The sequence below is a fragment of the Triticum urartu genome, chromosome 3A (assembly GCF_056163025.1).
Source record: "Triticum urartu cultivar PI428250 chromosome 3A, HENAU_Tu73, whole genome shotgun sequence".
NCBI classification, from domain to species: domain Eukaryota; kingdom Viridiplantae; phylum Streptophyta; class Magnoliopsida; order Poales; family Poaceae; genus Triticum; species Triticum urartu.
In genome coordinates, this window is record NC_141875.1 from 618,906,935 (window position 1) to 618,928,714 (window position 21,780).

Here is a 21,780-nt window from a genome sequence, read left to right on the forward strand (position 1 = left end):
GATCTTGATCCCAACAGCTAATCTAAAAGGCAGTACTATGATTCTTTTGATTTAGTACAGTAGTTCTATTTTTAGCATTAAAAATTCAGACCATGTAAGTTATTAGTGTAATAATAATTTTAGTACTTAAAAAATCAGTAGTACGAATATAAAGGTTAGTACTATACGATTAATTTATACACTAAGCCTGAGTACTGCAATCATATAAGTTAGTACTATAATACTAATTTTGGGGTAAGATCAGTAGTATTATGAACATCAAAGTTAACATTGTAATACTAATTTCATTACTAAAAGTCAGTACCACGACCATGCATGTTACTACAGTAATACTACTTTCACTATTAACTCAAGTCACAAATGTTACAGTTTAGAGAATATTTGCTCTTGTCATTCCGTTTTGTTGCGTTTATAGCATGGCAAATGAGGCATGCATTATAGGACTTGCATGCAGCCACATCCTCCCCAATGCTCGGCTGCATCCAATGGTGCGCGGGCATATCGCAGGTTGAAGCTAAAATAAGCACTTGCCCTTTTTAGATATCTTGTTTAGCAAATAGACCACTATATAGAGAGAAGGATTTACATGGTGAAAATAGTTCATTGTCAGCTATCCAATAAAGGCAGATAGATTGCTCGCCTCCTCTTTTGCCCTCCAAGGCGGGCGGAGGAACGGGAGGACAAAATCTATCTCGTACGAACACACAATTTTGACCTATGTCTTCTTTCATTTCTTTCTTTTTTGCGAGGAAATTTTTACCTATGCCATCATGTCTAGTTTCTCTAGCAGTTCAATTTTCTCTTGTTACCTTTTTGTTCATGCTGCTTCTTTGCCAAACTTATTAGGTCTGTCTTTCTTAGTTTTTATATAAGGATGATTTTATGGATCGACAATGGCGATGAACCATGATTTCCCATTCGCAATTGCAATTGTTGGTCATGTTTTTTCAACGGCAATGTGACCTTCACATGTTTGATTTGCAGGAACCTGCCCCTTGTTTATAATAGCGTAGAATTATTATTACTACTATATTTTCACTTTGACAACAAGATGCCTGTGGCACGAGGCGCCAAGAAGCCGGGTCCTGTCGACTCCGACTCTGACGACGATGGTCTCATCTCCAAAAAGCCGACCAAATCGTCCACCTATTCGGTTCCTACCGGCAACAAGAAGCAGTACAAGGATGGGTTCAAGGACTCCGGCGGGCTGGAGAACCAGTCGGTGGAGGAGCTCGAGAACTACGCGGCGTACAAGGCCGAGGAGACCACGGACACGCTCAACGGCTGCCTCCGTATCGCTGAGAACATCAAGGAGGATGCTGCCAACACGATGATAACCCTGCAAAAGCAGGGAGAGCAGATCAGCAGGACCCACGAGAAAGCCGTCGAGATCGATCAGGACCTCGCCAAGGTGCATATGCTCCACCATTTTACTTTGTTTGTACTATATATAAACTGCATGCGCTATGAACAAATTACTGTTCTCACCTTACACCGAGGCCTGTTTGAAATGTGTGGTGCCTTATTGCTGTGATGTCGATGTTTGAATCTCTAGGGTGAGGGGCTCCTGAATAGCCTTGGAGGGTTCTTCTCCAAGCCATGGAAGCCCAAGAAAACAAAGAAGATCAAGGGGCCAGTGTCGCGAGGTACGTAGATACTCCTTCTGTAAAGAAATATAAGACCATTTAGATCAGTAGTGATGCAAACGCTTTTATATTTCTTTACGGAGGGAGTACAACCTAATATTAGTACACTAACTAATAAAATGCTTGGATCATGAGGCGTGCTCATTATTTCTTGGCAACCATGACACAGATGATTCCTTCAAAAAGAAGACGAGCCGAATGGAACAGAGGGATAAGCTAGGGCTGAGCCCTCGAGGGAAGGGGAATACCCGCGAGTACGGCGATGCCACAAATGCCATGGACAAAGTTCAGGTTCGTGCATGCTCTTGACTCACTGGCCTCCATGGAGAAGTATCTCCGAAATATAAGTATATTTAGAAGTGCTTTCGTTTCGCCAGTTGGAGAAGAAAAAGCAGGATGATGCCCTCGACGACCTCAGTGGCGTGCTGGGGCAGCTCCAGGGCATGGCTGTTGACATGGGATCAGAGCTTGATAGGTAAAGTCTTTAGTTTACTGCATATGCGTGGAACCACACTGAAGATTAATCAGAACTTTTGAATCGAGTATCTTATGTGCTATCCAACGTTTCAGGCAAAACAAAGCACTCGATGATATGCACGGCGACGTGGAAGAACTCAACTCCAGGGTGAAGCAAGCGAACCAGCGCGCCCGCAAGATTCTCGCCGATTAGTCGATCGTCAAACATGTCTGCAAGCGTTATTATGAGTAGTTGACAAACATGTCTGCAAATGTTATTATAAGTATCAACCATTATTTGCAGAGAAAACGAAAATGAGAGATTGTTGTTGAACAAGCCTCATTGGAGTAACTTTTGGTTATAAGAGCATCTACAAATGGGCACCTAAAACCAGCCCCAAACGCCCCGGCGGGCTGCCCGTTCACTGGCCGGTCAAAAAACGCGACTCATCCGGGTGCCTCAAATCGGCCTCAAACGCTCGGGCCGACCGGCACCCCTCCTATCCACGTCGGATCTAACCCACATTGGCCACCCCGACCCCACATATATTCGTCTCCATTCTTTTGCCGGACAAAACCCTAGCCATTTCACTCTACTCGGCTTCGCCACAAGCTCACTTTCGGCGAGCTCCGGTCTTCTACGGCATGGCGGACAACGGATTTGACTCCGGTCACTTTAGATCTGTCGACTGGGTTTCGTCCCATGCCAGATGGAAGAGACTATGGCCGTCCGCATTGCCCTTCGCCGCTCCTGGGAGGACTACTCCGACCGGATATGGGATCAGTCCGGCACGCATCCATTGCCTCGGCGCAACGGCCGCTCGAATTCGCCGGGGCTAGAGCATCGCAGTCCGTTAGCCTCCCCATCTTCGGTCCGCCCAAATATGCATGCTACAAGGACCAGTGTGCCCGCCGTAGGAAGGAGAGGATGAGGGCTCCGGTGAAGAGCAAATCCGACTTGATCCATTTTGTGCTTTCGAGCGCTACTTCCACGAGAAAGACGACAAGGGCGCCGGAAAGGGCAAAGGCAATGCCTGCCGTGGATGATCCATAGCAGTACCTCCGTCCCATAATGTAAGATGTTTTTTGACACTACACTAAAGCCAAATTTTGGTAGTCTGATGACATGTGCTTATTTAGCCGGATGGATTTGAGTTTACGTTACATTGCATGTGTTTGTATGAATCTGAGGCTCGCTAATTGAGGTGTTCGGTTGTGCGAAGGAAAAATTTAAGGTCTGACTGGTCACTATCCGCGGACGCGTTTCAGCGCATCCCCAGGCGTTCAAGGGCCCAAATTTGATGTCTATGGGCTATGGCTGTAGATGCTCTAAGTATTTCGACCATCACAGTTAGTAATGTAGTAGTAAGTACTGGCTAACTTCAATATTAAAACAATTCAAAACAAACTTCAGTGTTGAAAATAGTACTACAAACATACGAGTTGGTACTTATAGTACTTAGAAATCAACAGTACACATACATGAATTGTCCGCATATAAGATTTTTTTGAAGTCAAACTTCGTAAAATTTGACCAATTTTACGGAAAAAATATATCAACATCCACAATACGAAATCAATATCATTAAATGTGTCATGAATTTAATTTTAATATTGTATAATTTTGTATTGTAGATGTTGATATTTTCCATATAATATGGTCAAATGTTACAAAGTTTGACTTCAATTTAGAAAAATCTTATATATGGATTAAAGAGGACCGGAGGGAGCACGAGCTAGTAATGTAGCAAAAATACCCACAACTCTTTTTAGTAGTACTACAGACCCTTGTCAGAGAATATGAAAAAAAGGGCATCCACTTTGAAGTTGCGGAACACAAATTTTCGGATCAAGATGTGTGTCACCCCACGGTGAATGTGAGCTATCAATCAGAAAAATCGTGTGCCACATATGATGGGGTAAAGGTAGTTGTCATTTGCCACATATGCAAAGTAACTAACATTAGTAAGTTAGTTGCACTTAATATTGGCATCAAACCAGTTAAGCTCTATGATTCCTGCTGAGGAAATGGGGTTTGTACGTCTATGCAAGTCCATTGCCTAGTCATGGCCCTCAGTACCCCGCGTGCGCCCAGACACATGTGTCCACACACAAATACGACCCAAAATATGGTATTTGTGGCAGGGAATATGGTGAACCCATACCCCATCGATAGTAATGGATTTTGTAGGGTGTTGGACGGCACAAAGATCTCGATAATGAATTCGTGGACACATACAAAATAAAGCGATGTTGAGGACACACATTATACTTGGTTCGGGCTCCCATGGTGGGTAATATCCCCACTTTTTTCTTTTGTGCTCTCTTATTATCTCAATGAAAGATCAATAGAGTATAATTGCAGTTAATGAGAGTAACATAATATCGATCTGGGCTCTTTGAGTTGATTTGTATATCCCATGGCGTTGTCAACAGACGTAGAGTGCATCGTCATGTTCACTAGGGTCTAAAAGTCGTATTCTCGTTTAAATTTAGCCAAACATTGCTCCTAATGTGGGTGCCAAGGCGATGAACTTTAGCCAAACATTTACAACCATACAAATACGGCATGTCTCTTAGTCTTCACGATATTGCGCTCCTTCGTGCGATCTTTCCCTTATCAAGTATCGTTTCCATATTTTGTATGCTTGGAGATAAAAGTTTTCAAAACATCTCCAAACATTGTATGGACACATGGTCTGCCTCATATGGATGCATATTTACAAGGTATGTGTGTGCATCGGCCTCTATGAACCCTTACCTGGTCATTAGAGAAGAAGGGTTATATCAGGTGGTGATGGACTAGTAAGAGCTCAAGAGGGGAGAAATGGTGGAGAAAGTAGCAGTGTGCTCGGACGGGAAAATATAGGCCATAATTTGGAAAGATGTAGCCCGATTTCTACTGCGATATCCGATTGCATCACTTGATATTGTTTCATCTTCAACTACTTTTATCATGATGGAATGACTTACTCGCTGGAAAATGGTTGAATCAACCATTCCCCAAGGTTTACCCGAGGGTTGCTTTAAGCAGCATGCGTGCTTAGCTTGACCCCTTGTGCCGGTGATCAATGGGCCAACTTTTGCATCTAGAGGGCTCTATATTGGACCTTAGGCATGTAACCAAACACGCCCTAGCCTTCTTGAAGGTTAACCTAGGCAAATCCTATTTGCTGCATCGGAGCAACACCTCAAACCTTAGTTGGTAGGCTACCTGGTAAGGTGTAACGTGGTTTAAATTTCTTTTTTTTTTGTTCCTTTATTTTCCAATGTATGCCCTTTACATTTTCTGTTTCTAAAATTTTATTCTTTTCATCTTTTTTATAATTTCATTTTAATTGTTTGTTTTCTCCTCTTGGTAAAATGTGTTTTTTTTCAAAAATAAGAAGAATACACATTCTGACACTTCATGAAGAACTTTTCTCAAATATAGAAACTCTTTTATTTGAAATACATGAATATATTTTTATGCAGCACCTTTTTAAAATTATGGGATGCACTTTTATTTTCAACTATATATGCATTTATATTTGGGTACATGATTTTTATTTTGTGACATATAGATATTTCTTCAGTATTAAACCAATAAAAAAACAAGAAAACAGATGAAAAAAACCATTGGAACCACCAAAAACAAGGAAACCCATAAAAACTAAGAAAACAGAAAAACCAGAGAAACCTAGTGAGGAAACAAAGAAAACCTGAGTAAGAAAAAAAAACGAGCAAAACACGTAGCGAAGGAAACACAGCGAAACTAGCGAACGAAACCAAACGAACTTGATCAAAACCCAGCAAACTAAAAAAATAGTCGGCATTGGGTCGGCCAAGTAGCTACAGGCAGGGAGAAATCCATCAGCGAGACAGAAGTTATACTCGCATTGAGCAAGATATAGGGCTATTTTGGATCACGTCCACGTTGTGTGATGCCTCGCCTGAAGGGTTCCTGGGATCCGCCTGGTGTTTGTTTGGTTGGAGTCCAGAAAAATGTAGCGCTAGCCTGGCCTGGGATACTCAGGCAGATAGTTAGCCTGCCAGGCATCCTTTTTCTGATGAGGCATAGACTAGCGAGATGCTAATTTGTCCGTGTAGATGCCCGATCTTTCACGGTGATGCTTGATCAACAGTTCGTCCCCCTGTTCCTCCTTGCAACCTTTAAAATAATTTTCACTCGCATATGAAAATATACGAATAAAAATAGTGACCCCCTTGGATCAGCACGTAGGCGTCGATGTGATGATCAACCCTCCATCGCTAGTAAATTTCCCCGATGAGAAAATCACAGATAATACACAAGATATGGCCGCCCGTAACTCGGAAGTTTTTCTGTATATCTCATACTCAAAAGAAAACTCAAAAACTGATCTTGACTAAGCCAAACTAAATTGAAAAGGATTCTCCTAACAAACTAAGGATTTAACTAATTAATTATCCGACCACATTGATCACCTTAATTAACCTAGACTCAAAACATGTACGAAAATAGTACAACTTGACTCTCACGTCTGCCACGTACAAGCAAAATTACAGGTCTTGGTGAAACTCACGTGGCCTAACACAAAAATAAAATGACTTGATTAAATAAAAGTCGAAGACTTATCCTTTGGTAGATCCTATCAATTGCATGCCTGTAGTTTAAACAGAAAACTGTCGATCCTTATTATCTTCGGAGGCGTACGAAACGTTGGAATTATATCTTCTGGCTTCGGTTCCTGTTTAGCATTCGATCTGGACCTTTTGTTTTACATTCTGCTAGGTATTGATACAAGCACTGTATGATGAGAATTAACATGCATTAATTCCTTTTTAAATACAGGAGCAATTTTTGGTCCACAAAACTGTCGTACACGACCATCGTTTCCTCGGCATAATATGGTCGCACGCTTAGCATTATTTTCCGCAACTTTTTCATGCCTTGACTCATCAAATGGCTCAGCTTTAGTAGAATTATCGATCAATGGTGCCTTGCCCGCATCATTTTCAGTCGCCTGGACTGTGGCTCCTGGCTCTAATAAAGTGATGTGCAGACAAGTTATATGCTGATGCATCAGTTTTTACATATATTTTATTACCTTGACCACCTTTTAGGCCAGGCTATGATCCAAACGAACTGCAGGCCAGGCTGCCTGCCCAGGCCAAAATTTTCGAAATCCCAGGCGCACTCCAGGCAGCACCTCTGCCCAGGCATGCAACCCAGGAAAGCAACCAAACTAGCTCATAGTCTTTGTAAGCGGAGAACTCCTAGTCAGCGCCTTAACCGTCGGCTAGGAGAACTGGCGCTCATATGCCTGCGTTTCGGGCTGGCTTAGTATCATGGCTTCATTAAAAAAAATAGTTGAGGGTCGCTTGTCCTAGGGTCAAACAACGCTGAGGATCATTCATTTCGTTCACTCGATCACGGTTGACCGGTAATCGCTGACTTTTGGGGAGAAACGGGAAAAAAGTTTAAAAATAACTGAAAAATTGCAAAAATTTCTTGAATTCAAAAAATACCATGAATTTTATTCTTTTTCACTAAAGAGAAAACAAAAGGTTAAAGAATACAGATAAAAATTCCATGGTGATTTTGAAAAAAAATCACACGTTTTAAAAAGATCATCAATTTGAAAAAAAACACAAATTTGAAAAAAGTTCATTATTTTTAAAAAATATTGCGGATTTCAAAAAACTCATGAATTTGAAAAAGATAATCAATTTTGAAAACAAATTACTAATTTGAAAAAAAAATCACGCATATGAAAAAAATCAGCAATTTTTGAACAAAAAGGTTCACGAATTTGAAAAAGTTTGCGGGTCTTGAGAAAAACTTCATAAAGTTGAAAAGTGTTTCGATATTTAAAAGATAATCATGCATTTGAACAAAAGTTCACGGATTCGGAAAAAATCATGGATTTGAAAAATATTTACATATTTAAGAAAATTCCCATGAATTTGAAAAGTTAACGAATTTAAGAAAAATTCACAATTTAAGTGAGTTAAAAACAATTGATAAATAGAAGAAAATCTGGCCAAACAAAATCATAAAAAATCCCAAGGAAACCGCTGCTTTTTTCGTGTTATATATGAAGAAGAAAAAGGAACTAACTAAGGAACTAACTTAGGCACAGCACGGAAGGTGTCCTAGTTGGTTACCTAGCTTTCTACTAACTGAAGAGTTTTGGGGTTCGAATCTTATAAGGCACACCTTTTCTGAATGTTTACAAAAAAAAAGGTGTAAATGGGCCAGCGGAGATGGGTGTGCGCTGGTTGGCAAAATTGCCTATAAGGGGTGCTTAAGGCGCCGAGTAGGTTCAGGGTTGTAAGGGGGCTCCTGCCAGGATCACTTTTTGTTTTGGAAGCGCATCAATTGGTGCATCCAGCCATCGCCGCGTGTCGCGCACATGGTACTCCTCTTGATTTTGATTTTCCTTTCCTATATACTTTTCTATTTTAGATGAATTTCTTTGCCAGGTTTCTCTTAGGTATTGAAAAAGATATTTTTTTGAAGTAGTGCGTTTTCACGAGAAACACAACTGTGCTTTCCGGAAAATAAAAGAACATAACTTTACTTTCACGAGAAGAAAAGCACAACACGTGCTTTCAGGAAAAACACAGTTGTGCTTCCTTGAAAAGAAAAAAAGCAACCTGTCCTCTCACGAGAAGCACAACTGTGCTTTTTCATGAAAAAGAAAAGAACAGAACTTTACTTTCCCAAGAATAGAAGCAAAACCTATGCTTCCAGAAAAAACACAATCGTGCTTCCCTGGAAAAGAGAAAATCACAACCTGTCTCCCACAAGAAGCACAACTGTGCTTTTTTGAAAATAGAAACGCACAGTCTGTGCTTCAAGTGAGAAGCACAATTGTACTTTTCGAAAAGGGAAAAGCACAACCATGCTTTCAAAAATGTGAAAAGGAAAATGTTTCTGGCTTTTTTCCTGTTGGGTTTTTTTCCGATTTTAGAACTATTCTTTCAGTTTTGATTTTTTTTCTCATTTTCTCATTTCTATTTTTTTGTTATTTTTGGGTATCTTTTATTCTTGGGTTTTTGGTTTTTATGTTAAAAAGAAAAGTTGACCCATTAACATGATATCTAGTTTTGAAAATCTTGACGTGAGAAATCAAACAATGAAAACGGTTTGAAATTTGGACGCACGGTTCAGAAGATAATCCGTTTTGAAAAAGAAAAAAATCTACCAAAAAAGAAAAAACTCCCACGTTACGATAATTGGCACACATATAGTGTGCCTTGTCAACATCAAAGAAAAGATGGCGTGACCTAGTAATGGGTTTATCCCTTAATTGGTAATCTCGGATATATAGCTTTTGCTATCCAAGAAGTCTTCTCTCGAATCCTAGTCTCTCATAGGTGAGCATATACGTATTGCTTATAGCGAGAGAGATCACTGTGTTGCCTCAAGAGAGCTGTAATTAGACCCGTGGTTGGATGGTTAGATGGACTGTGGTATCCCCAGCTCAACAGGGTTCAAGTCCCGTTGCTCGCATTTATTCCAGAATTTATTTCAGGATTTTCGGCGATGTGTATTCAATGGAGGAGACGTTCCCGCCGACAACAAGGTGCCTACGGTGACTTCGTAAATTTCAAGATAATAAGCCGGCTCAGTCTTTCGAAGGTGCTCATAGGAATAGGGTGTGCGTGTGTGCATTCATAGAGGTGAGTGTATGCGCGTGCATATGAGCGCTTGCGTCTGTACCTTGTTCAAAAAAAAGTACGAGATTTCTTCCTATGTAATTTGTTCGTTCGTTACGGTGTATGACTCATTCTTTTAATTTATTTATTTTTATCATTTTTAAATTAGTTTTTATTTCAAATATTTTTTAAATAAATATTTTTTAAAAAATAACATACATAAAATATGCAAAAAAACTTAAGTAATTTCTCAAAATTATTTTGTAGCATTCAAAAAATGTTCACGCATTTAAAAAATCTGTTCATAATTTTTTAGAAAATATACAATGTAAATGTGTGAAAATGTTTAAGATGTATTTAGAAAACTATTCGATGTGTATTTAAAAAAATGTCCAACTTGTATCTAAATATTACCAAGCAGTACATGAAAAATGTTCAGAGTGTATTTGAAAAGGTCCACATGTATTTCAAAAATGAGGAGAATGCAAAAAATTAAAGGAATAAAAAATACAATAAATCGATACAGGAAGTACACAGAAAAATGAAAAAAAAAACAAACAAACATAAGCTTGTACAAACCGGTCTGAACTGGTCCTCAGAAAATTTCCAAAACTGCTCCGAGAGAAACCATAGGAGCACACGTGTGCCCGCGACGAGACGAGCCACCGTTGGCAAAGATAGAAATATAGCAGATCTCGCACTGTCGTGTACTAGCTTACATGGGCCCGCCGAGGCTCATCAGGCTGTCCAGCGGCGAAGCAAAAGAAGTCCAACACGTCCCGCAACATTCGCGCACAAATCTTTCCACGCCCGCCCGTCGATCGGCCGTGTACGGTGGCGTGCAATGCAACGGGACGATCAAGATCAGCAGCGGACGCGACCACTCCACGTGAGCAGCAGCAGATCAACTCGCGGCTTCCCAACGAGTACGGTTGCACAGATAGCGATCGGTGACACACTGATACGTCATGGATCATGCCTTCAGTCGGATACAATCATACAATCCGATCGACGATTCCATGGGCGATCTAGGTCGAGAAAACGCGACTCAATCACGCGGGACGACGCACCGAGCTCCGCGCAGAGTCATGGCGGTGAAGATGCCGTGGCGGCGACCTCCGCGGCCACGACGGCAACGCCGAGCATGATATGGCCGGTGGCAAAGGGCGTGTGACAGAGCGCCGCACAGAACAGCGAGACGTGGAGCTCATACGCGATGGCACCGATCCATGCCACAGCGACGGTGCGGCCGTCCAAGTCCAAGGTGTGGACGCCGCTGTGTGTATGTTCAATCAGAGTCATGGGCTCAGCGTCAGCGGTCGCTTGCTCCCCTCCGAAGTCCAAAATCAAAGCTCCTAGTGGCGTTACCGGTAAGAGTTAAGGACTAATATGCCTGCCGCCGGAGAAGAAAAAGGGAAGCAAAAGAAGAAACAAAGACATTACTCGACTAGACATATTTTTCGCTCCCGGCCCATCTTCCTTGAACAACTTTGGACCAAAGCCGAACGCAAGATCAACTTTCGTTCAAATTCATCTGCGCTGCACATAAATACGCTAAATGCATGCTAAATAACGGTACAAGTGTGGAGTTTTTTTTTCAAGAATATGTTTGGACGTACCATAGCTTTATAGAAGGCAAAATAATAATTACAAAAAAACTACCACTCGCTGCGAACAACGAGTGTAGCACAAACACCACACCCGAACAAGGTCAAGGACAAGCACCACGGCAAAGCAAACTACAACACAAAAGAGCCTATCCTAAGCTGAAACAAAGCACCGCGTCTCGACCGACGCTGGTCACCTCTGAAGACCGCCAACTTCCATAGAAAATTGCTTGTTAACGCACCATCCACCCTGAGCGCCTAAGATGAAGTGGTAAGTGAATGACGGGACTCGATCCTATCTGAAGAAGACACCGTCTTGGACACACCCGCAACGATTGTACATAGCGCTGCAGAGAATCAAAAAAGGATAGCGGCGAACACCGGAGGAGAGCCACAAGGGATCAGTCGTGTCTCTGAACACAATGCTCCCAACAGAGAAACGACGTCGACGACGCCGCCATCATGCCGATCCAACACCGAATCGAGGCTTTCGCCTAGAGACAACCATCAACTCCAAACAAGTGAGGCAAATGGCGAGCACGCCTGGACGGCGCCTCCAAGAAGGGGAATGACACCCACGGGTGCCATCGCCGCCGGCTCGGCAGAAACCGTGCAAGATTTTCATTCGCGTGTCGCACAAATCCACACCTTCAAGGAATTGGGCAACATCGCCCATGTGGCCTCACACCGCTGCCACCGTAGCACCTTGCCGATGTAGCCGCAAAGCCGAGAGCTGACAACCAGCCGCACGACAAAGAGAAATGCCATCCTGGACGAGGAACCGCAGCCACCCCACATCTCTTGCAAGGTCCAGGACCGCTGCAACGGCCATCGCTCACTCCAAGGAACAGCCTTACGACGGTCAGACCCACCTCTCCAAGAAGAACTCCCATGCCGGCACCACCAGGAGAGCATCGTCGCTCGCCGCACTGTGCAGAGGTGGCCAGCCGCTTGCTGCTCGCCATGACTCCATCCTGACCAAGCCATCTCAGCGCCGCCACCAGCCTGACCATGGGCTCACACCGCCGCCTCTAGATGGCGCCGCCACCACCAGATCGCACCACCACACCGATGCCAGTCTCGCCCGCCGCTCCACCAAGCCTCCTGCCATGCTTTGGCCGCCAGCCCCCACACCCGGCCAGCACAGATCTGGCCCGGTCCGATCTCCGCCACGACGAGAGCATCCAACCTGACAACCACCTTCCACACGGCCAAGAACCAGCAGCCTGAACCATCCTGCCGCACCGGAAGGGCCCGCCGCACCGCAGCGATCGCACCGCCCCAAGCGGACAGCCGCACAACAGCCAAGACCCCTTGACCCGGCACCGACCAGAATGACCCAGATCTGGCACCCAATACAGCCTCCACGAGCATGCACGCCGGCTGCTGGCGCCACCAGGAGAGCCCCACCAGCCCAACTGCTCCACAGCCACCTCCCAGGCCAGGGGAGGCATGCGACGCTGCCCGCTCAACAGCCTCCTGCTGCTTCCCTCGCGTCTGCATCACAGCCGCGCCTCCCGGCCGAACTCCAGCGCCATGGCTGCACCTCCGCCGCGGCTCCAAACCGTGCTCCGCTACGCCTCCCGACCTTGCTCCGCCCCCCGGTGCCTCGTCGTCAACCGCGGCCTACTTGATGCATCCCCTCCACGCGAAGGAGGCTCGTTGGAGCGCACCCGCCACCCCCGCCACCTTTGGTGGCCGGGCGCCGCCACCACCGCAGTCGCCGGCGGTGGAGGCGGCCAGGGGAAGCAAGAATCGAGGTGCTTTTTTCCCTAGGGTTTCAAGCCTCCGGAGCCACCCGCGCGGGCGACCCGGGAGGAAGCGGTACATGTGTGGAGTAATAGTAGTAGATGCATGTAGGAGTCGGTCTACTTGTCTCGAACGTGATGTCTATATACATGATCATTGTCTTGAATATTATCATAACTATGTGTTTTTCTATCAATTGTCCAGCAGTAATTTGTTTATCCACCGTATGTTATGTTCAAGAGAGAAGCCTCTAATGAAAACTATGTCCCCGGTTCTATCTTTATCATATATTAAAATACAAAAATACCTTACTGCAATTTATCTAGTTTTATTCTATTTTTTGTTTTTGTTTATCTATCTATGACTACGAGATTTGATCATTGCAATTAACCACGACAACCCTTTGTTTGCGCTGGGTGCAACTTTTTCTTATTTTGTGTGTAGGTGTTGTTCACGAGGTCTTGCGTGGTTCTCCTGCTAGATTGATAACCTAGGTTTTAAATCTATTAAAATGCTTATCTCTACTGTACTGCATCATCCTCTACTCTTCGAGAAAATCCCAACGCAACTCACAAGTAGCAACCAACCATTGAGATCTGGACAATCCTTTCTCATATGTCCCCACCGCTTACACTTGTGACAACACACTTTCTTTTTCTTGTTCTTATTATTCCCTACCTCTTATCCCTTCCTCCACTCCTCACCCCTGACTAGCAAACCTTCACCATGGGATACTTACACCGTGTTCTTCTTTCTCATATTATAAGATAGCAATATCGTACTAATATCATCATTCCTTATGGCCTCCTTCCCGTGTGCCAAAGTAGTGATCGAATGGTCATAGAATGATGTCAATGAACAAAGAAGAAGAATCACTCAATCCTCGTCAAGAACATTCGCCCCAAGCGTGCTAGATCCATCACGACTTGATTAAAGGCATTCATGTAGTCCACAAGATCTAGCACATAAGCGTTCTAGATCCGTCATGACTTGATTAAAAGTATTCATGTACTCCATAAGATTGTGTAGGGTGTATGTGTACTTCATTAATTTTGTACTATTTTGTATAGCTTCTCTCGATAGGAAGGGCTCGCTAAGAAGGGTCGACCCTAGCATTATGGAGGCCCTAGTGTGAATGAGGTACCATGGACCTAACAACTATAACAGAGTAACATAAATACTTCCATCGGCATATATTGCATATTATAAAATTATTATAATGACACAAACATTGAAAATGTAATTTTAATTAGCAAATAAAGTCTTAATACACCATGTATATGTGATACATGATGTAAATAATTTTTATAAGATACATGTAGTCAACTATAAATAACTACTGAATAAATACAACATGGTGAAGCGTGGGGGGGGGGGCAATGCCCCCTGTCCACCCCATAATAGTGTTGATGTTATGTTGTGTGAACAAGGGTGAATCTAGCTATATGGCCCCTGTCCACCCCATCTATGGACCGAAAGCGAGCATATTGGTATCGAGTGAAAGGGATAATGGAAGGGGAAGGAATACAAAATGGAAGGTTAGTTACTTCTCTCAATTCTGAGTTTGAGTGCTTGGTGATTGAGTTGCAAGAATGTTCACTTTTCCAGTTCTTTTTTGATTGTTGTTGCATAGTCTTCATATAGTGAGGTATTTTTAGTGTTATGTTTTTATTTACCAAGTTTGCATCTGACTTGTACATCGTGATTCGATCTAATGTCATATGGTAAGTGTGTGTGTACTATCTTGCGTATGCATCATACAATTTTTTTATTTTTGTGTTTGTTAAATCTACCATACCTACAAATAAATCCCGCCACCGCAGTGTCTGTGAATCATATTTTTGTAATTTATTTAGGTATATAGATGTATTAGACCCTTATTTGATATGGGCCCTGACCTCTGCACCTTTTGCCATGACATAGGGTGTGCATTTGTAGAAAATATGCCCTAGAGGCAATAATAATTATTATTTTTTTTATGTTCATAATTATGTTTGTATTCCATGCTATAACTGCAATGGTCATATCCATAAAGTCTCGGAGGAAAATCCATATGCATGTGTGGAATAATGAACGATAAAATGTATTCTTAGTCATGCATCTAAGACGTCAAGTGTTGCATGATGATTATATTTTCCTGATCATGGGCATGTCTATGCCGGCAACTTTCAGGACACGATGTTAGAAGAACACTTGTGTTGTATCCATCCAATTGATGTTATGCTATGAGATAAATTTGTCACAAGTTAATAGTAAATAACACAGAGAAAGTTAATGTTTGCATAATTCCTTAGACCATGAGAGTATCAAGATCCTTCATGCTTGCTTCACGAACTTTGGGGTTTGTTAAACGTCATCCATAACAGGGTGGCTATTACAGCGGCTTACAAATTCATGGAAACTATGACAAGGGACTAGATACTCAAGATTGGAATTCGTTGCTCTCCGACGATGGAGAAATATTCTTGAGGAACTCTCGGTGTTACAATATCAATCATCGTCTGGTGAGACACGGTATGATTTGGTCACAGGAATGTCGGAACACGGGAGCGAGAAAAGAGAACAAAACCGGTAACGAGGAAACTGGCATAATGAACAAATTGTTGATTCACGAAGATGCCGGTAAATCTCACCTCGGGTTTTTGTAACATATCGTGAAGCAATAGGAACAACACACAATTATTGAAGGTTCACTCGAATATTCATTTGTGTGGGTATATGGGTCAATATGGATGTCCACGGTTCCACTATTGATTATTGATCAAAAGTGCTCCGGTCATGTCTATACTTCATCGAACCATAAATGTTTTATACTACATCTGGAATTATTTGGAGGGTCCAGAAATATTTTGGACCTTCTGAAATTTTAATGAAGAGAACTATCGCGGAAAAACATCTTGTCCCAACTTGAGGAAACAAGATCCCACGAATCATGGGCTGGTTTAATGGGGCGCCACATTTATGGGGCAGCTCTCTTTTGGTGGGTGTTGGTTGAGCACACCCCTCTCTCTTGGGGGCAGCCCCCACAAACCAAGGAGCATGTTTTAGGGGAGGTGCCCCCCCCATGTGGGAGACCCAAGATGTAGCCAACAAGCTAGGGAAAGCCCCATGGGGGGCTTTCTCCCATGTTTGGTGGGTTGCTTTGTGGAGGGGGGGGGTGATATGTCTCCGTCATATCTATAATTTTTGATTGTTCCATGCCAATATTCTACAACTTTCATATATTTTTTGGCAACTTTTTATACTATTTTTGGGACTAACATATTGATCCAGTGCCTAGTGCAAGTTCCTGTCTTTTGCATGTTTTTGCTTTCGCAGAATATCCATATCAAACAGAATCCAAACGGGATAAAAAGGGACGGAGAATTATTTTGGAATATTTGTGATTTTGAGAAGAAAATCAACGTGAGACGGTGCCCGAGGTGGCCATGAGGGTGGGGCCCACGGCCACTACAGGCAGGCGCGCCCCCACCCTCGTGGGCCCCTCGTAAGGCAGCTGATGCCCTTCTTTCGCCGCAAGAAAGCTAATATCCAGATAGAGATCGTGTTAAAATTTTAGCCCAATCGGAGTTACGGATCTCCGGGAATATAAGAAACGGTGAAAGGGAAGAATCTGGGAACGCAGAAACAGAGAGAGACAGAGAGACAGATCCAATCTCGGAGGGGCTCTCGCCCCTCCCATGCCATGGAGGCCAAGGACCAGAGGGGAAACCCTTCTCCCATCTAGGGAGGAGGTTAAGGAGGAAGAATAAGAAGGGAGGCTCTCTCTCCCTCGCTTCCAGTGGCGCCGGAGTGCCACCGGGGGCCATCATCATCACCGCAATCTTCACCAACAACTTCACCGCCATCATCACCAACTTTTACCCCCTCTATGCAGCGGTGTAACCTCTCTCTTACCCGCTGTAATCTCTACTTAAACATGGTGCTCAACGCTATATATTATTTCCCAATGATGTATGGCTATCCTGTGATGTTTGAGTAGATCTGTTTTGTCCTATGGGCTATTTGATGATCAAGATTGGTTTGAGTTGCATGTTTTATTATTGGTGTTGTCCTATGGTGCTCTCCGTGTCGCGCAAGCATGAGCGATCCCCGCTGTAGGGTGTTGCAATACGTTCATGATTCGCTTATAGTGGGTTGCGTGAGTGACTGAAACACAAACCCGAGTAAGGGGGTTGTTGCGTATGGGATAAAGAAGACTTGATGCTTTAATGCTATGGTTGGGTTTTACCTTAATGATCTTTAGTAGTTGCGGATGCTTGCTAGAGTTACAATCATAAGTGCATATGATCCAAGTAGAGAAAGTATGTTAGCTTATGCCTCTCCCTCATATAAAATTGCAATAATGATTACCGGTCTAGTTATCGATTGCCTAGGGACAAATAACTTTCTCGTAACAAAAAGCTCTTTACTAAAACTAATTTAGTTGTGTCTATACCTAAACAACCCCTAATTTTTATTTACATAATCTTTATTATCTTGCAAACCTATCCAACAACACCTACAAAGTACTTCTAGTTTCATACTTGTTCTAGGTAAAGCGAACATCAAGTGTGCGTAGAGTTGTATCGGTGGTCGATAGAACTTGAGGGAATATTTGTTCTGCCTTTAGATCCTCGTTGGGTTCGACACTCTTACTTATCGAAAGAGGTTACAATTGATCCCCTATACTTGCGGGTACCTTTTTCTGGCGCCGTTGCCGGGGAGCAATAGCGTCGGGTGAATATTCTCGTGTGTGCTTGTTTGCTTTATCACTAATTAATTTTTATTTGTTGTTCTTAATTGTTCTCTATCTTTAGTTATGGATATGGAACACGAAATACCAAAAAAATTAGGTGTACTTGCTGCTCATGGAGATGAAGAACCTCCTAAAACCCTCAATGCTCGTTATGTGACAGAAATTATGTACTACTTTGGTAATCCTGAGAAAACCCCATTCAATCTGGTAATGGGAGTAATGTTGGATCAACGTGAATACTTTTGGGATTATCACTTGACACAAAAAGGGAAACTATTATGGGATCAAATTTATATATTGTATTGGTATGCTAGGCAACTATGCTTGAGATATGATTATACCTGTTGCTCTAGGATGAAGGCTCCACACCTTCCCTTTTCATGTGAATTTAATGATAATGAAACCTTAACTTCTTATGCTAATGGTATATATGATTACTATGATGTGGAACAAATAGAAGAATTTGTTGCTTTTAAGGGTGCTTATGAAATTGAATCTTTATTTGAAAAGTATGAAGCTTTTGATGATGATGTTTATAGGACTGAAAATTTTAGCTATTCTAAAATATTTCTATGATAATTATAAATATAATTCCTATATTAATGCGCTTATTAAGAAAGTCTCCGCTATGCAAGAAGAGACTAATATTTTGCAGGAATCTATGGAAGAAGAAATTGATGAAACTGTGAGCTCATTGGATGAAAAAGATGTGGAGGAGAGAGAAGAACAAAAGGAGGAAGAGCGGATTGATCACCCATGCCCATCTTCTAATGATAGTAACTCTTCAACTCATACATTGTTTAATTCCCCTTCATGCTTACCGAAGGATGAATACTATGATAATTGCTATGATCCCGTTGATTCTTTTGAAATATCCCTTTTTGATTTTGCTTGCTATGCTTGTGGCCAAGATGCCAATATGAATTATTCTTATGAAGATGAACTTGCTATAGTTCCTTATGTTAAACATGAAATTGTTGCTATTGCACCCACACATTATAGTCCTATTATCTTTTTGAATTCTCCCAACTACACTATATCGGAGAAGTTTACCCTTGTTAAGGATTATATTGATGGGTTGCCTTATACCATTGCACATGATGATTTTGATGAATATAATATGCATGTGCTTGCTGCTCCTACTTGCAATTATTATGAGAGAGGAACTATATCTCCACCTCTCTATGTTTCCAATATGATAAAATTGCAAAAAACTGTTTATACTATGCATTGGCCTTTACTATGTGTGCATGAATTGTTCTTTTATGACATGCCTATGCATAGGAAGAGAGTTAGACTTAGTCACTACATTATATATGTTACTTTGTGCTCACTACTAAATTACAAATCATTTTTAATTAAAATTGGCTTTGATATACCTTGGGATCCTGGTGGATTCACTACTTGAGCACTATATGCCTAGCTTAATGGCTTTAAAGAAAGCGCTGCCAGGGAGACAACCCGGAAGTTTTAGAGAGTCATTTATTTCTGTTGAGTGCTTTCATATAGTTTAAAAACAACAAAAATAAAGAGGGGAACCCAAAGCTTTTTCAAAAAGGAAAGTGAAAGTGAGAAAGACAAGCATTGTTGAAGTGGGAGAGCTCCTTGAACTTTGTTCATGCTCACTGAAACTTTGTGAATCTTGATTACAGAAACTTTTTGACAAAAATAATTATCCCCTTGTACAATTCCATTGTATTATAAAAATAATGTGCCAAGGTTTTCCTTTAGGATGTCTACTTTGCTTGATGGTCTGTACGGTGCAGGACAGAAACTTTAGCTGTAGTGCGCGATTTTACATTTTTATCTGGAAGGTCAAATGGTTCTGATTCTTTTTGCAATGTATTTCTATACAAATTGTTTATTTTTCATAATTTTGGAAGAATTTTTCAAGTATCAGAAGTATGGTGAATGTTCAGATTATTACAGACTGTTCTGTTTTAGACAGATTCTGTTTTTGATGCATAGTTTGCTTGTTTTGATGAAACTATCGATTTATATCATTGGATTAAGCCATGGAAAAGTTATATTACAGTAGAAACAATGCAAAAAAATATGAATTGGTTTGCAACAGTACTTAGAGTAGTGATTTGCTTTATTATACTAACGGATCTTACCGAGTTTTCTGTTGAAGTTTTGTGTGGATGAAGTGTTCGATGATCGAGAAGGTCTCGATGTGAGAAGAAGGAAGAGAGGCAAGAGCTCAAGCTTGGGGATGCCCGAGGCACCCGAAGTAAAAATTCAAGGATACTCAAGCATCTAAGCTTGGGGATGCCCCGGAAGGCATCCCCTCTTTCTTCAACAAGTATCGGTATGTTTTCGGATTCGTTTCGTTCATGCGATATGTGCAATCTTGGAGCGTCTTTTGCATTTAGTTTTCATTTTTCTTTTATGAAACATGCTGGTATGAGATAGTCCTTCGTTGATTTATAGAATGCTCCATGCACTTCACTTATATCTTTTGAGTATGGCTTTATAGAATGCTTCATGTGCTTCACTTATATCATTTGAAGTTTGGATTGCCTGTTTCTCTTTACATAGAAAACCGCCATTTGTAGAATGCTCTTTTGCTTCACTTATATTCGTTAGAGCGTGGGCATATCCTTTTTAGAAAGAATTAAACTCTCTTGCTTCACTTATATCTATTTAGAGAGATGACAGGAACTAGTCATTCACATGGTTAGTCATAAAATCCTACATAAAACTTGTAGATCACTAAATATGATATGTTTGATTCCTTGCAATAGTTTTGCGATATAAAGATAGTGATATTGGAGTCATGCTAGTGGGTAGTTGTGGATTAGTAGAAATACTTGTGTTGGGGTTTGTGATTCCCGTAGCATGCATGTATGGTGAACCGTTATGTAACGAAGTCGGAGCATGATTTATTTATTGATTGTCTTCCTTATGAGTGGCGGTCGGGGACGAGCGATGGTGTTTTCCTACCAGTCTATCCCCCTAGGAGCATGTGAGTAGTACTTTGTTTTGATGACTAATAGATTTTTTCAATAAGTATGTGAGTTCTTTATGACTAATGTTGAGTCCATGGATTATACGCACTCTCACCCTTCCACCATTGCTAGCCTCTCTAGTATCGCGCAACTTTCGCCGGTACCATAAACCCACCATATACCTGATACGTCTCCAACATATCTATAATTTTTTATTGTTCCATGCTATTATATTATCTGTTTTGGATGTTTATGGGCTTTATTATACACTTTTATATTATTTTTGGGACTAACCTATTAACCCAGAGCCCAGAGCCCAGTGCCAGTTTCTGTCTTTTCCTTGTTTTAGAGTATCGCAGAAAAGGAAAATCAAACGGAGTCCAATTGACCTGAAACTTCACGGAACTTATTTTTGGAAGGAAAGCAACTGGGGAGACTTGGAGTGCACGTCAAGGAAGCTTCGAGGAATCCACGAGGTAGCGGGCGCGCCCATCCCCCCTGAGCGCGCCCTCCACCCTCGTGGGCCCCTCGTGGCTCCCCTGACGTACTTCTTCCTCCTATATATACCCATATACCCTAAAACGATCGGGAAGCACAATAGATCGGGAGTTCCGCCGCCAAAAGCCTCCGTAGCCACCGAAAGCCAATCTAGACCCGTTCCGGCACCCTGCCGGAGGGGGAATCCCTCTCCGGTGGCCATCTTCATCATCCTGGTGCTCTCCATGACGAGGAGGGAGTAGTTCTCCCTCGGGGCTGAGGGTATGTACCAGTAGCTATGTGTTTGATCTCTCTCTCTCTCTCTCTCTCGTGTTCTTGAGGTGATACGATCTTGATGTATCGCGAGCTTTGCTATTATAGTTGGATCTTATGATGTTTTATCCCTCCTCTACTCTCTTGTAATGGATTGAGTTTCCCCTTTGAAGTTATCTTATCGGATTGAGTCTTTAAAGATTTGAGAACACTTGATGTATGTCTTGTGATACGTCCATTTTGCATCATGCTTTTAT

The 21,780-nt window shown here is 42.1% G+C and overlaps 1 protein-coding gene across 1 annotated transcript; it reads left to right on the forward strand.

Annotated features, from left to right (window-relative positions):
- The first annotated feature begins 586 nt into the window (after positions 1–586).
- On the forward strand, positions 587–2,439 carry LOC125547049 (SNAP25 homologous protein SNAP33-like). Its single transcript, XM_087513613.1, has 6 exons — positions 587–694; positions 985–1,411; positions 1,556–1,646; positions 1,816–1,937; positions 2,024–2,121; positions 2,217–2,439. Exons 2-6 carry the CDS (start codon positions 1,052–1,054, stop codon positions 2,314–2,316), a joined length of 771 nt encoding a protein of 256 aa, XP_087369739.1. The 5' UTR covers positions 587–694; positions 985–1,051; the 3' UTR covers positions 2,317–2,439.
- The last annotated feature ends 19,341 nt before the right edge of the window (positions 2,440–21,780 follow it).